The sequence below is a fragment of the Polyergus mexicanus genome, unplaced genomic scaffold (assembly GCF_030449975.1).
Source record: "Polyergus mexicanus isolate NDT 795.1 unplaced genomic scaffold, iyPolMexi1.0 SCAF_26, whole genome shotgun sequence".
Taxonomy (NCBI): domain Eukaryota; kingdom Metazoa; phylum Arthropoda; class Insecta; order Hymenoptera; family Formicidae; genus Polyergus; species Polyergus mexicanus.
The window spans coordinates 1027661-1041514 of record NW_027223346.1 but is presented as its reverse complement, the minus strand read 5'-3'; the positions used below and the strand labels follow the sequence as shown (position 1 = coordinate 1041514).

General features: G+C 30.2%; 2 protein-coding genes across 9 annotated transcripts in view; one reads left to right on the top strand and one right to left on the bottom strand.

Annotated features, from left to right (window-relative positions):
* The window catches only part of Wcy (WW domain-containing adapter protein with coiled-coil wacky), an 8495-nt gene extending 6869 nt beyond the window's left edge, over positions 1 to 1626 (bottom strand). For 2 of the 6 annotated variants that reach the window (XM_070313884.1, XM_070313883.1), the window contains exons 1-2: positions 1460 to 1626; positions 1099 to 1132 (exon numbers count right to left, since the gene is read on the bottom strand). In XM_070313884.1, coding sequence (XP_070169985.1) covers positions 1099 to 1132; positions 1460 to 1500 — 75 coding nt within the window. In that variant the 5' untranslated portion in view covers positions 1501 to 1626. Of the gene's footprint in view, positions 1 to 285; positions 788 to 817; positions 1075 to 1098; positions 1352 to 1459 lie in introns of those variants that run through there. The other 4 variants (XM_070313882.1, XM_070313881.1, XM_070313886.1 and 1 more) reach the window with 4 other exon arrangements.
* Positions 727 to 13854, top strand: LOC138943249 (reticulocyte-binding protein homolog 1). Of its 3 annotated transcripts, XM_070313878.1 has the most exons (11): positions 727 to 1349; positions 2563 to 3129; positions 4340 to 4580; positions 4746 to 4863; positions 4948 to 5089; positions 5178 to 5262; positions 5366 to 5789; positions 6127 to 7973; positions 8046 to 8850; positions 9680 to 9717; positions 10305 to 13854. In XM_070313878.1, exons 2-8 carry the CDS (start codon positions 3039 to 3041, stop codon positions 7942 to 7944), a joined length of 2919 nt encoding a protein of 972 aa, XP_070169979.1. In that variant the 5' UTR covers positions 727 to 1349; positions 2563 to 3038; the 3' UTR covers positions 7945 to 7973; positions 8046 to 8850; positions 9680 to 9717; positions 10305 to 13854. The 3 variants fall into 3 exon arrangements, with proteins under 3 accessions (XP_070169979.1, XP_070169981.1, XP_070169980.1); XM_070313880.1 differs by having other exon boundaries at positions 727 to 2991; XM_070313879.1 differs by lacking the exon at positions 727 to 1349 and having other exon boundaries at positions 3037 to 3302.

Here is a 13854-nt window from a genome sequence, read left to right as displayed (position 1 = left end):
TATCAGATGTAAAAACAATTGGCGATATTCCGATTAATTACTACTATTCTTCTCATCTTGTATGATTAAATTCAAGTAAATACGAGCATGCATACTTAATTGTTAATTTTACTTAACATAAATGATATATGAATCAAGAGAGAACACCACAATCAATTAATGAAAAAAACAAACATGGAAAGTCCTCTCTACAATTAATTATTGGTTTAATCATAATTTTACCCAAAGTATCTAAACATGAATTATTCGAATCGCGATGACACGTCTAACGGAACGAACACGTACATACATATCCATGGAAACATTGCCATTCGCCGAAATGTCACTTGTCAAAGCTGAGATTCTTCTCGTCTACCAAGCTCGTCGTCTTGAAACGCGCGGATCGAGCCTCGAGTACAATATATACATCAAATTGCCAGCGATTAAGCTAATCGAGATTATTCGATGTTGACCCGGTGAACGGAAGCTTACATATTGAGAGACCAAGAGAAAATTAAGATACCGCCATAAAAAAAAAAGGGGGGAGGGGAAAAAGATAGAATCGTGACGAGACGACGATGAGCCTGACAGGACGAGTATACGTGCGGAAGAAAACCAAATAATTCTCGCGGAGAGATGAATGTGCGAACGTCTGGATTTCGCTTCGACGAAACGCCGGCGTCGTCGGGATGACGCGTCGTCGAGCGCGCGTTATCGATTCTACGTCCGCGACCGCGAGTTTTCCCTTGCAAGAAAAAGAAAAGGGCAACGGCGGGCCGTCGTGCGTGTCCCGCCCGCTCGCGCGCGGCCCGACGCCAGCTGAGAAACGAATACGAACTTTGATGCTCTCCCGCACGGAAGAGTGTTGTCACTGCGGCTCGTATCCTCCGCGCGAGAACCGGGACGATCTCATCTTTTCTATCTTTCTCTTTCTCTGTCGTCGGACGCGCAACGACGCGTAATCGCGGGCGAAAATAATGCGTGCTGTCCGACGACGACGACGACGACAGACGACGACGATGGCGAGTGACGTGAGGTTGCCCGTGTAAGAGAAAATCTTACACCCCCCTCCGTATCCCCGATCCATCAATCGTTGCGACGGTAGCAGATATTATTTACCTGATAGGGATGGGCCTGGTGCTTTTCGAAGTACCTGGAATCATAAGACAACGAATCGTGAGTGAGGGAGGTCGTGGCGCGATGTCCGCCGCCGCGGTCGTTTCCACGGGGAACGGCGCCAGAACGGATTCCCATCGTTGTGGAAATTCGTGGAAACGTCGTACGGCGGATGAGTGGCAGTGAGTGTTACGATGCGTGTGTGCGGTTCAACGAGTCGTACGGACGAATGGACGGATCGTCGATGACGAGAGGTGAGGCGAGTTTATGCGGAGAGAGAGAGAGAGATAGAGAGAGAAAGAAGGGAGAGAGAGAGAGAGAGGTTGGTCGTGTCAGTATCGGGTATTTGACGGCAGAGCCCTACCCATCGCTGATCCTTTGCGGTTTCCTCGCATGCATTACCATCAATGCCAGTGTCTGTGGGAAATTCGCGGCCTTCGGATGTTCCCTTTTCGGTCGGTCAATGTCATAAGAACAACATTAACGCTTATTTAGCAGTTAACTTTCTTTCTACCCAGACGCCATGTCACATACGTGCTCGGCCGCTGCCGTGCGCGCCGGCATCCTAGACGAAGCGCTCGCGTCACGACGCGCGAGAGGCCGACGATGGTGGGAGATGGGAGATTTCGGGTACATTCAGGGACGTGGAAGCATACGCGCCAATATCTTTCTAATAAAATCCATAAATATTATAACGGCGATAAACTAAACTTGTTTCGTTGATAAAGCATACACAATTTGTTTTATATAAAATGTATAAATATAGCACGATAATATATAAACGTATCTAATAATGTCATATAAATCATAAGGTCTAACAATCCATATCGCACTTTAGCGTTAAATGCAATTGTCAACGAGGATCGTTAACATAAGACGTGTCGCGAACTGAATCGTAAAATCTGTCAATTTTCTACAAACACGCAATTTCCATAAAAAGGTTACGCTTTATTTTTATGAGAACGATCTAATTTAACTCTGAAAATATTTTCCGTAACGTTCAATACGCGCGAAAGAGAATTCTATGGCAAGTTACATAAAATTGACACGTACCTGATCACGGATGTTTCGCGAAAATTCGCGCGATCTATATTCACGGCGGCGTCGCTGCAGACGACGACGCGAAGCGCCGTGTTCCGTCATTTGTGCTCGCACGATCATAGCCGCGAAGAAAAATCTTCGTACATGTAAAAAGAGTGCGTCGCGTGTGCTTTGGCCGACAGACGGCGCACCGCGACGTGAGCGTTATCCAGCGTGTTGTAGACGGGCTCCCGTTTTCGCGCATGCGCGTTGAATGTGGTATCACTGAAGTAGTTAAATCTTATGAAATGAGGTCCTGTGCATGATCCCCGTTTAATCGTTTTTAAAAGTTATTTATAAGTTTTTGGTTAAATTATAAATAAAGATATGAAATAAAAAAATAATATACGCACGAATTATATATTATTAATTTATTTATTTACGTAGCTACTCGGAACCGTCCTCTGCAAAATCCCGCCAAAACTAAAGTACCCGTCACATACGTGGCTGTAATCGCTGTCGTTACGTCGCGCATGCGCGGAAATGGGAGTCCGTCTATCTAACAACACTGGTGTCTGGTGTCATCGTCGTCGCCAGTCGATACGAACGAACGCGTCTCGCTCGCTTATTTAATAATCACGAATCGAAGATGCTGTGGTTCTTCGGAAAGTCAACTTAACACTATCGTATGTAATATACGAAAAGCGGCCGCCGGGCGTAGTGTTCGTCGTAATAATTCTGACGCAAGCAATTCGGAAGAGAGGAAGAGACACCGCGGCCAGGAAGAGAGCTTGCTCGCGTCCGAGAAGAAGGATCTCCGTATACTTCGAGGGAGGCACGACAGGTCGTCGTTATGGCAAATTCGCGATAAGCATTGTAAGACGAACGTTCTTTCTTCCTCCCCCTTTCCCTTCAGGCAATTTATGATTGCCTCTCTTATCTTTTGCCGCGAACAAGAACCAAGAATACGAGGATCCTTCGTACATCTCTCACGCGAAGATGACGTGTGTCACGGTTAGTGTTGCCATACGTCCTCTTTTCTCCGGACACCGTTCTCTTTTTTAGGGCGTCCGGGGACGTCCGGGGGAATTTTTCGGATGTGTCCGGGGTAATTACAATGTCCGGAGTTTATGGAGTTTATTCCTAAATATTTTGCTTTCTAAATTTAATTAACCGTATACAATAAGGTAAATAGATACCTAATAATAAAATTTCTTTTAAATTAAAAATATGTTTAATTTATTCATTTTACTCTAACAATAAGTACTAATGAAAACGAAATCTAAAATAATTATTAATTTATTGTTATAATCAACTTGTTAATCTGTTCGCATTTTTGCATATGTCCGGGGTTTTTGGGCTATAAGTACTAGTTTTGAAAAGTTTATTATGGCAACCCTAATCACAGTGATATTAATATTCATACAGCCCTGTCGTAGTGATATTAATGTTCGCGTCTGATACGATTTCTAAAACGGAGCAGTTGTTTAAACTTGTGAAGCATCTTTCACAAATATATATTTCTTTTTCTTACTACTATTCTACTTTTAATAATTTAGCTTTTTCAATAATTATTTTATATCAAATATTATTTTATATCATGCATTCGTAGTATAGATAAATGATCTGATATATAATAGCTGCCATTTTGTAGTTTGAAATATTTATGTATTTTTCATTTTATGCATTATATTGATATTGAATGTATATATGTGACAAGAGAATCATAGTTTACATGAAATAACACTCGAAAAAAAAAGTAAATATAAGTTCTTGATATCGTAAATTTCTTTATAAATTAATAATATTATATTTGAATTGTGTATATATTTTATTATTTATACAAATTTTATTTATAATTATAACAGTCGATATAATTATATGTCTTAAGTTTTCTGCATAATAAACATTACTTAATTAGTATATTTGCTCATTAGATATAACTATATTATTAACAATAAAATGCAAATTTAAGATATTAAATATTGACAAATTTTCTAATTTTTATGCTATGTATATTACAGATCTTGTAACATAAATTTAAAAAAAAAAGGAATTACTTTTAATATTCTTCATAATAACATATTTTCGATAAAAATATCACGAGTTTTCTTATTTTATTCAAACTATTATAAAATGAGGATTTTATCGAGTAATATATCTCTCTTTTCATTAATTAATTATTAAGATAATTTGTTGCGATACTGACAAAATATAATTACAGAGAACTTGCATCATAAAGAAACTATAAAGGAAGATATCATGGATACAATTTTTATGTGCGAGAATAGCAAAAATACAAAAGAACGTTCAAAACCTCGACAACTGGAAGATATAACAGTCAATGATAATAATGCGATTGAAGAAGCTTTTCCGTGGTTACTAGAATTCAATAAAATTGTATGTTCATCTACACGAAATAGGAGTTATCGACATCTCGAACGATTGCTTTTATTCTATACCCAGTGAGATCATCATTAGTTAATCAAAGCTAATATAATATTTAATTATTAAATGTATCTTTCATTGCTTTTTTACAAGTAGAAATTTCACATATATACAAGTTGGCAGTTGGATTTAGGAAAAATATAAAAGATATGTAATGTGATTTGTGATTACATATATTTCAGGAATGTTCTTTCTAGTGTGAAAGCAAGCAATGTTAAGTGTAGCGATGTAATTAATTTAAAAAATAATATTAATAATATATTAATATTCTTTCACTTATATTGGCTTGATATAAAACAGGTACTATATGTTTTAACTATTCTTTATTATTTTTGTAAAATTGGTATAAAAGTTATATAATGTAATTATTATTTTTTTATTCAGGAGATAGCTGATCATAGTTTATATTTAAATAAAATGTCAGCGTTATTAAGTATATATATAGATATACTTACATATAGACATACTATAGAAACTTCCAGACAAGAAATTGTAAAGATTTTTGCAGCATTGTATATATACTTAAGTAAGTATTAACAAAAAACTGATTTCATTCAAACCAATTATGCTAATATTATACTTATTTATTGTACCTAACGTTAAATTGCTTACAGATAATTCGGAAGAGCATATTTTCAGGGTATTACTTAGAATTAAACATATGGAAAAATATACACAAATTTGTAATCATATATTTATGTATGTAAATATTTTTTTTAACACATTACATTACAATAAACAAATTTGTCTATTAATTATATAAGATATTAAAGTAATGCAGGATATCATATTTACTACACAGGAAGAGCTTCTCTAATCTCAAGATAAAAACGATGTCTTTAACCGATGTAGCTTATATCCGATATCTGTTCGCTTTTAAAATGTGGAAAAAAATGGAAAAACTTTCTGATAAAAAAGAAGAAATTGACAAATTAGCTCTAATGCTGCTAGGACCGCGTATGCCAAAATTGCGAGATGAATTATTAAAATTTGTGCCTAGACCACCGAAGATTCAGGAGAATGAAACATTATGGTTATTAAAATCAAATTTATTTGAAATGCATAAACATTTCCTCCTATTTGAAGATGAAATGGATAAACATTTTCTACTACTTGAAGATAAAATGGATATATATTCCCTACTACTTGAAGACAAAATTGATAATTCTGCAGATTTACAATGTACCAAAGCGGTTTCTGTTGATCAGAACTGTTTAAAGTCTCAGGTAATGCAATTTAACTAAAATTTTTTTATTTTGAATATAAAAAAAACGAGAGGGCATAGGACTAATAAAAGTCAAGCGCAGTAAATAAATGCATTTATCTTGTATAAAAATAGTTTCTGAAGATGGTTCAAAGGACGAACTGAAACATTCACTATAATTAAAGAGAGTTTGTACACTCGCCTCTTATTAGCTGTGTTTCCTCCAGTTGTTTTATATTCAGTATATCAGAGCTGTTTTGGTTTTTACTTCTTGATTTCGTTTAAAGTTATTTGTATGTGTAAATTTTTGCATTTATTATACAATAATAATATAGATACATGAAATAATACTTTTTCAGAAACAGATGAATTTGCTACATCGAAGCAAATCTAGCAGGAGCATTCCTACATCTAATCGAGAAATAAATAAAGACTATTTAAATGGTTTGCAGAACAATAATATGCCACTAGGTATTAACGGAAATAAATCTTTAAGACAAACTCATCTACAAAAAAAGAAAAGGAGTGGCCTTAAATCATTAAAAGAGATAAGAAAAAAACCAGAGAATCCTGAAGTTATTGAAGTTCTTGAAGTTATTGATTTAACTGGAGATGATGAAATTGTTGATGAAAGCGTTCCTTGCAAAATAAAAAAAAGTTCTAATAGAGACAACAAAAGCACAGTCGAAAAAGTTTGTCTGGAGCATAAACCTATTCCTAACAACAAAATGAGTAATAGTACAGAAAGTTATACTTCAATTAGCAACAGACCTTCATTAAATAATATCTACCATGAAAATCATCAAAAAAGTGGACACTTAAATGTAATAAAGAATCAAGGGAATAATATGTATCCAGAATTTATGAAAGAGAATGAAACACAATTTGATTATAATTCCCATTACATAAAATCGTCAATGTTTGTTGATCAGGATATTAAAGAGTTTAATATTACAACAAACATGTTGAAAGAAAATAAACCAGAAAATGCTATTTCATCACATATGACATATATGACAGGAAATGCAATAGGCTTATACAATAATGTAATGACGCAAAGTAAGGAGACATTAACTTCTCAGGAAGAAAGTATCATACCTTTATTGAAAGACATAATACCTTTATTGAAGATGTGCCAAAATGATATTGTGGATCAGCATTCCTTCAAGCAGGAAATACCAATAAGCACGAATTGTAATACAACACAAAAATCATACAACATATGTTGGGAAACGATGCCGCGTGATATTAAATATCTTAGAATACAAAAATTGAAATCTATAAACGATCATAATTCAGAAGTTACAGATTATTTTATTACATGTCATCAAGGTAACAAATATGAAGATTGTTGTACGAAAAGTGATTGTAAACCATTTATGTTTCCTAACAATAATGATAGTACCGTACAAGAACATAATACATTTACTGATAATAAGAATGATGTCAAACTATCTTGCAACACAAAAATAATTTACATCATTTTACCCAAATATAATTTACATCAATTACACAAATATAATTTACTAACAAATATAAGCGATTGCAACGCACATTACATTGCGCATCATATCGATGATATCGTTATTATGACGTGTTGTGACATGCACGCTGAAAAAATAATGCAATGTCTATATAATTCTAACGACATGTATACTACATTCACCAAAGATCAAATTGTAGGGTCGTCACTAAATGATCAGAATGCCAATCTTGATAATAAAAGAAAATATGATTATGGACATGGTTCCAAACATTCCGAAACTACTATAACTACAATAAAAACACAACAAGAAAGAAGCGATTGCGATACTTCGATGTCAAATGATCGATTACATCTTTCTGAACGTTTTCTTTCTAATATAGATTTTATAGATATGGATTCAAAAGAAGCTAATGAAATAATGAAGAATTGTATAAATGATTCTGAAAATATCAGTTTCCTGCACAACCCAATTGAAATTTTAGAAAGTTTGGAAAACATTGTGTCGAAAGATACTACCGACTTTCTCCTATCTTTGAAGCAGTCTCCATTTGAATTAGATAATGTACATACAAATACATTTTTAAGGGAAAAGGACATTTTATGCAATAATCAAAACAATGCTATTAATAGTAATGTAAATCCGATAGCCTTCCATTTGAATAATATAACAACCGATAATACCTTTCTGTGATTATCAGTCAAATCTGATGAGTTTAATATGTTAGTAAATCACACAATAAATTTCAATCCAATGTTTTATAATATTGACTAAATCAGATATCGCTCTTTCAGATTTCAAGGAGCCATGGAATTTTGCCGTAATCAAGCGTTTTTATGTTTGCAAGAGAGATATTGAAGGCTCTTTCATATCCCGAGGAATAGACTAAACCAATTTTTGAATGAATTTTGCGCTTCCAAGAATATGTCTCATCAAATTTACTTACAAATTATTTAACGTCAAAAAAAAAAAAAAAGATTCTGCCTCAACATTATACATAAAATATATATTCTCATCCTCGGATAGTCCTGATGCCCTTTCAGTTAAATTCTAATAAAATGGTTAATTCAAAATTCAAGATCATATAGTCTGTGAGGACCAAACTAAAGAGCAAGCTGTTACACACAGATGTAATAAGTTATCGAAGAAGCACACATCCACTTCATCTGTTGAAGAAAGGGATTGTAACAACAATTTTAACAAAACGTTTTGATGGTTACCAAAAAGTTTGTCTTGAAAAATTTCAAGTCTCCTGAGAAATGGACTCTAAATCGATTCTCTAAAAAATTTTCCACTTCTGAATATATTCACTGAGAACTGCCAATAAATCGCTTAATATCGTAAGAAGAATATTCTTGCTTAGAACATCACACGTATATAAAATATGATATATAACTGAGAAACCATAGACCATAAGTTAATAAATATCACTAAAGAGTAGGCTCAGATGTATTGAATTATCGCCTACTGAAGAAACACCTGAAAAGAGAAAGAGAATTGCACATCTACGATTTTGCTTCTTCTAGATGCTAGCAAGGTTGTCTATTAAATAAATCAGTATGATGCTCAAAAAATATTTTTCTTTCTGCAATGTGAAAGGTAATTTAATTATAAGTCCTTAATATTATAATATATTTCATTATCATATACTGTTTACATATTTATAAAATTTGTAACATCAAAGAAGAGTATCAAGAACATCTCTGAAGAACATCTCTTATCATCTTTTTGTATCACAAAAAATACATTTTAAAAATCTTTTCATATAGAGAAACCTAATTACAAAATTATGAAGAATTTTCTAAAATGTTAATATTTATATTTAATATATTATTTGTTGAATTACACAAGTAATTTCACATTAAATAATATAATGATAATACATATCAAAAATTAAATATAAAATTATAATGATTATAATAATATATAAAACATAAATGTAAAATATCTAAAACATTATTGCTCTTATTGAACAAATTAAATTTTATTTATGTTTAAAAAATAAGAATTTTTAATATGCCAAGATTTGTATTTTGTACAGGAAGAAATCTTCATATTTAGTATGTATAGACATTGTTTTGTGATACTTGAAACATGATATTTGTTTATTACATTTGTATTATATCCCATACACATTTCACAAAACTATTATGAGATTTTTAAATTATTTATCTAAAGATAATTTAAATTGTAATTTTAATTGTATGGTTAAGAGAGAAACGCATATTTTTGAACATAAAATGTATGTATATGAGGATGCAACACACACAATTATAAATTCAATGTGTTGTATCCATTAAAAATCTTATATAGATATTAATTAATATTTTATTTTATTTTATTTTTGATAATCATATCACATATGTCATTCTACGATTCAATACGAATTTATATAATATTTATTATTAATTTTTTATTTTATTTACAGAATTTGTATATAGAAGAAAAAGAAAAATAATGCAGTGGGTGAGTGTAATCTATATTAGATTATATAAAATGTCTCATTCTAAAATTCTGCTATTTCTTCATAGAGAAAGAATGATTTAGATTTGCAAAAACATTTTTTAAGTGAATATTGACAAATATATATAAAAGAGAATCTAAGAAAGAGAGAAAGAAACAATTGTAAAAAGTTTTGGAATACATAATAAATTTTTTAATTATATCTTCATAAATATATTGGTACTTAATTAATACTATCAAGCTTTCATGTAGACACTAGATTCTTTTTTAGAGATAGCGAGTTTTGGTGTGAGGACTCTTATGTGTTATAGCCTTTTGCGGTCTGAACTTTTTAATGAAAATATATATTTCAAATTCGAATTATTCTTATAGTGGGAGTATATTTAAAGAGAAAAGAATTATCCTATATTTAAAACATTTTTAGATATGCTTATAAATAAAAGATATATAAATATATCTATCTAGGATATTTTCTTTGGATTTTATTTCTTAGGATATTTAATGTAAATGATTGTATATAACAGATTCGTCGACCGCAAAGGCCTAAAAGTAATAAAAAAAATCATATTTACTACTTGCATTTATTACAGTGTGATCGTTTATAATCCTGAAGATGTCGACAATTTTTAACTAGTTGCATATGCAAAGTCTCATAACTTGACGATTGAAATAAAATTTGAACATACTGATGAGATACTGAAAATCACTATCAACATCTTGATAGCTCCCAGGTTATTAATATTGAGTGTATATATATATATATATATATATATATATATATACACGCACACAATATATACACAATGTTATCATAGCTCTTTCATACAATTACTCAAACATTATCTCTATAGATTAGAAATTTTTGCAGAAACAGCACTTCTTTAAATTGTGCTTCATTATGATTCTAAATAATCTTATCACATATGTTTAAAAAAATTTTTAATGTATTTTTTTTTAAACTAATTTTTTTTTGTATATGTATATGCATATATATTATTTTATAAGTAGTTATGTTTAAATATTAAATAAATATAAAATAATACAAGCAAAGCACATTGTGAAAAATAAAAATATAAAAAACTAAATATTTTAGCGATCTTATCTAGTAATAGTTACATTTCTGGAATATTTTATTTTATTGCAGAAATAAATTTTATAGGAATAACTGCAATAAAAAGTTTAATTACATGAATAATATTTAAAGAAAAATATGCAAAGAGAGAGAGAGAGAGAGAGAAAGAGAATATTTTACTTTACATTTTAGATAAAGCAAAAATGATTAAAATAACTGTATTAATTATCGGAATTAATACTTTCCAAGAATATATACTAAAATACTGAATGAACCCGGAAAATTCACAATGTTTTATAAAGCCAGCTATATCAATAGTTCCATATACATATTATGTACTAGTTTATCTATCACATTTTTTTCTTTGATAACTTATTTAATTATTAGTGACATAATATATTATGACAGTAAACAGAATAAAATATTCTGTTTGTGTTATTGCTATGCGTGTTTATTGCTATTTGGCAATAAAGATACTCATTTTTACGTAATTTATTTTTATTGCACTTTTTTTCAACGTATAAAAAAGTTAATCAAATCGTAATTTGTAAGAAGTCTTGTTAAGTTTTATTATTACATATATTTTATATTGTTTTGTTTTATTGTTATTTTTTATATATATAATTGAATATCTCAAAATATAATTAAAAGCAACCTCTTATATATAAATATTATTTAACTTCGTAATTATTAGATAAAACTTAGAATTTATTATATTTGTCGATATGAGATTGACAAATTATCTATACAAAGAAGACTTCTGTAATATTTATAGTAACATTGAGATGTTTAGTTCGTTGTATATTTCCCTATTGATACCTGATATGAAGACTGATTTTACTTGATACTCTATCATATTTTTTATTGGTAAATAAAAATTCTCCTAAGATAGAAGCATTTATCGATATTCTGCTAGTATGAAATAAAATGTTGCAGGATTTGACAAAAAAGATTTGTCATCTATCATATTAGTTGAACGGAAAGTTCGTTCGGTTTGAGAAAAATGACGAATATCTTGATGAATAAAGTTACATCTAAATAAAAAAAAATTCGTTTTTCTCAACGGACTTTGCGTTCCCAAATAGATTATGATGTCAGGAAAATAAATGTTTGGATTTGCACATAAATGATTTCTCTTCAACTGATCGATAAAGAGAATGTATAAAATAATGACATAAACATTGTTCTTTAATTAACAAGTAGGTAGAATTGTACTTTAAAAATCTGTTTGCGTGTATATCCTCGGTCCTGACATCATAAAAGACGCTTTATATAACCCGCCTTTATGGAGAGTCATATATTCTTTTTTACTTTCTAATATATTTTATTTTTATAAATTTTATATAAAGTAAAATCGCTCGGTTAATGCTTGCCATATTACATCTATAAGAATAATTTGTCTTTTGCAGTAAATTTTTTGCATGATTAAGATGCAGTTAGTACAAATATTATTTTAAGATATTTAATAACTCTTGCGAAATATAAGAAAAAGAAAAACGTTATTGTAAATGTTGCGAAATAAATACACACTAGCTATTTTTTAAACTGCATGTGTATAAGTTGCAAAGAAGAAAATATTTTATATATCCAAAGAACTACATGCTATAAGAGCATATATACAGAATGGCAATATACATAAATTCGCGACATGCTCCCACGTAATATAATATATAGTACATATATAAATAGAGCGTGCCTGGGAATTTATCATCAATCTGTATAACTCGAATGATATTTTTACTGTAAAAATTTCCACCTATATATTTTCGAAAGAATTACATATTCTGAAAAAAAAAAAAAAAAAAAAATTATAGAATTTAATTCCAAAGATTGCTTAGTTATAGCCAGTAAATAGATAAATAAAATGTGCATTCTCTAAAAAACAAATATTTATCGAAATAATTTTATCAGTTTTATATGAATGAACACAGTGTCCTAATAAGCAAATATTTCAAAAACTGTGTTTGAATATATTTGGACTTATAATACCTACAGTACAGAGAAAGAGAGAGAGAGTGTAGTATTACAAATAATAGTTACACGCAAATGGCAAATAAACACTAATTCTCACATATGCAATAACATTGTGCTTCATCATAGGATCAATGATCTCATTTGAAAACAATTTATTTTCTGGGAATGGAAATTTTAAAATTGCGTTTTTTTTATTACATTATATTGTACATGTTCTTGTCAAATGTACATGTGTTAGCTGTTTAAGATATAATTCTAATCTTCCTCTGTAAACTTTATAGTAACATGTTCGTTTACAGCTTTATACTTTAGGCCTAAGAGAGAACACAACTGTATCTTTTTTTAGTCATCTTTATATACAAAATATTTATATAATAGATACTATATCGTATATGTAACATATACTATGTAAGGAACTTTTAACAAATTTGTTAAAAAAGAAAGTTATATATATATATAAATTTGGTTATACAGAGTGTCTCTGAACTAATAGTACAATCGAAAGAGGATGATATAAAACAATAAATAGAAAATAAAGAAAAAATTTTCTTATAAAAAGTTTTGTTTTCGATCGTACGAAAACAATTCATTCTACGTTCTATGTATTTTTCACGAGAAATTGTTCTCTTTTTGCTTATACCACCAGTTTGAAGATACGCTGTATAGGAATACGAAAATAATATAAATCTATATGGAATATTATATATCATGAATTATGCAAATTGTTATATTTCTTTATCAATAATAGTTCCTTTGTAAGTATCAATATGAAAAAAATCGTTTAGATGATGTTTTCATACGTTTTCAACAGAAGTTTCCTTGGTTATCATCCATACTGTACATAAAACATTCAAGTATGTGTGCAGTTTGATTAATAAAGATATTAGAGCATCCTTTGTGAGTCACATCTCCTAATTTTACCAAAAATTTAAAATTTTATGTACGTAGTATTAATATTTTCTATATGAAATTATTCATAAATCTTTACATAAGACAATAGTTGTAGACTGCGATAAATTATTAACTTTTAATTCTGTGTGTAAAAAGATTGTATTGTGATAAGTTAATCCACGATGTACAACAACAGAGACTGA

What these genes read in the sequence shown, in the direction of transcription:
- LOC138943249 (XM_070313878.1), top strand. Translation starts at nt 3,039, where the DNA reads ATGATTGCCTCTCTTATCTTTTGCCGCGAACAAGAACCAAGAATACGA. An exon ending in CGAAGATGACGTGTGTCACG is followed by an intron (nt 3,130 to 4,339) that starts GTTAGTGTTGCC and finishes ATATAATTACAG; the next exon opens with AGAACTTGCATCATAAAGAA. An exon ending in TTGCTTTTATTCTATACCCA is followed by an intron (nt 4,581 to 4,745) that starts GTGAGATCATCA and finishes CATATATTTCAG; the next exon opens with GAATGTTCTTTCTAGTGTGA.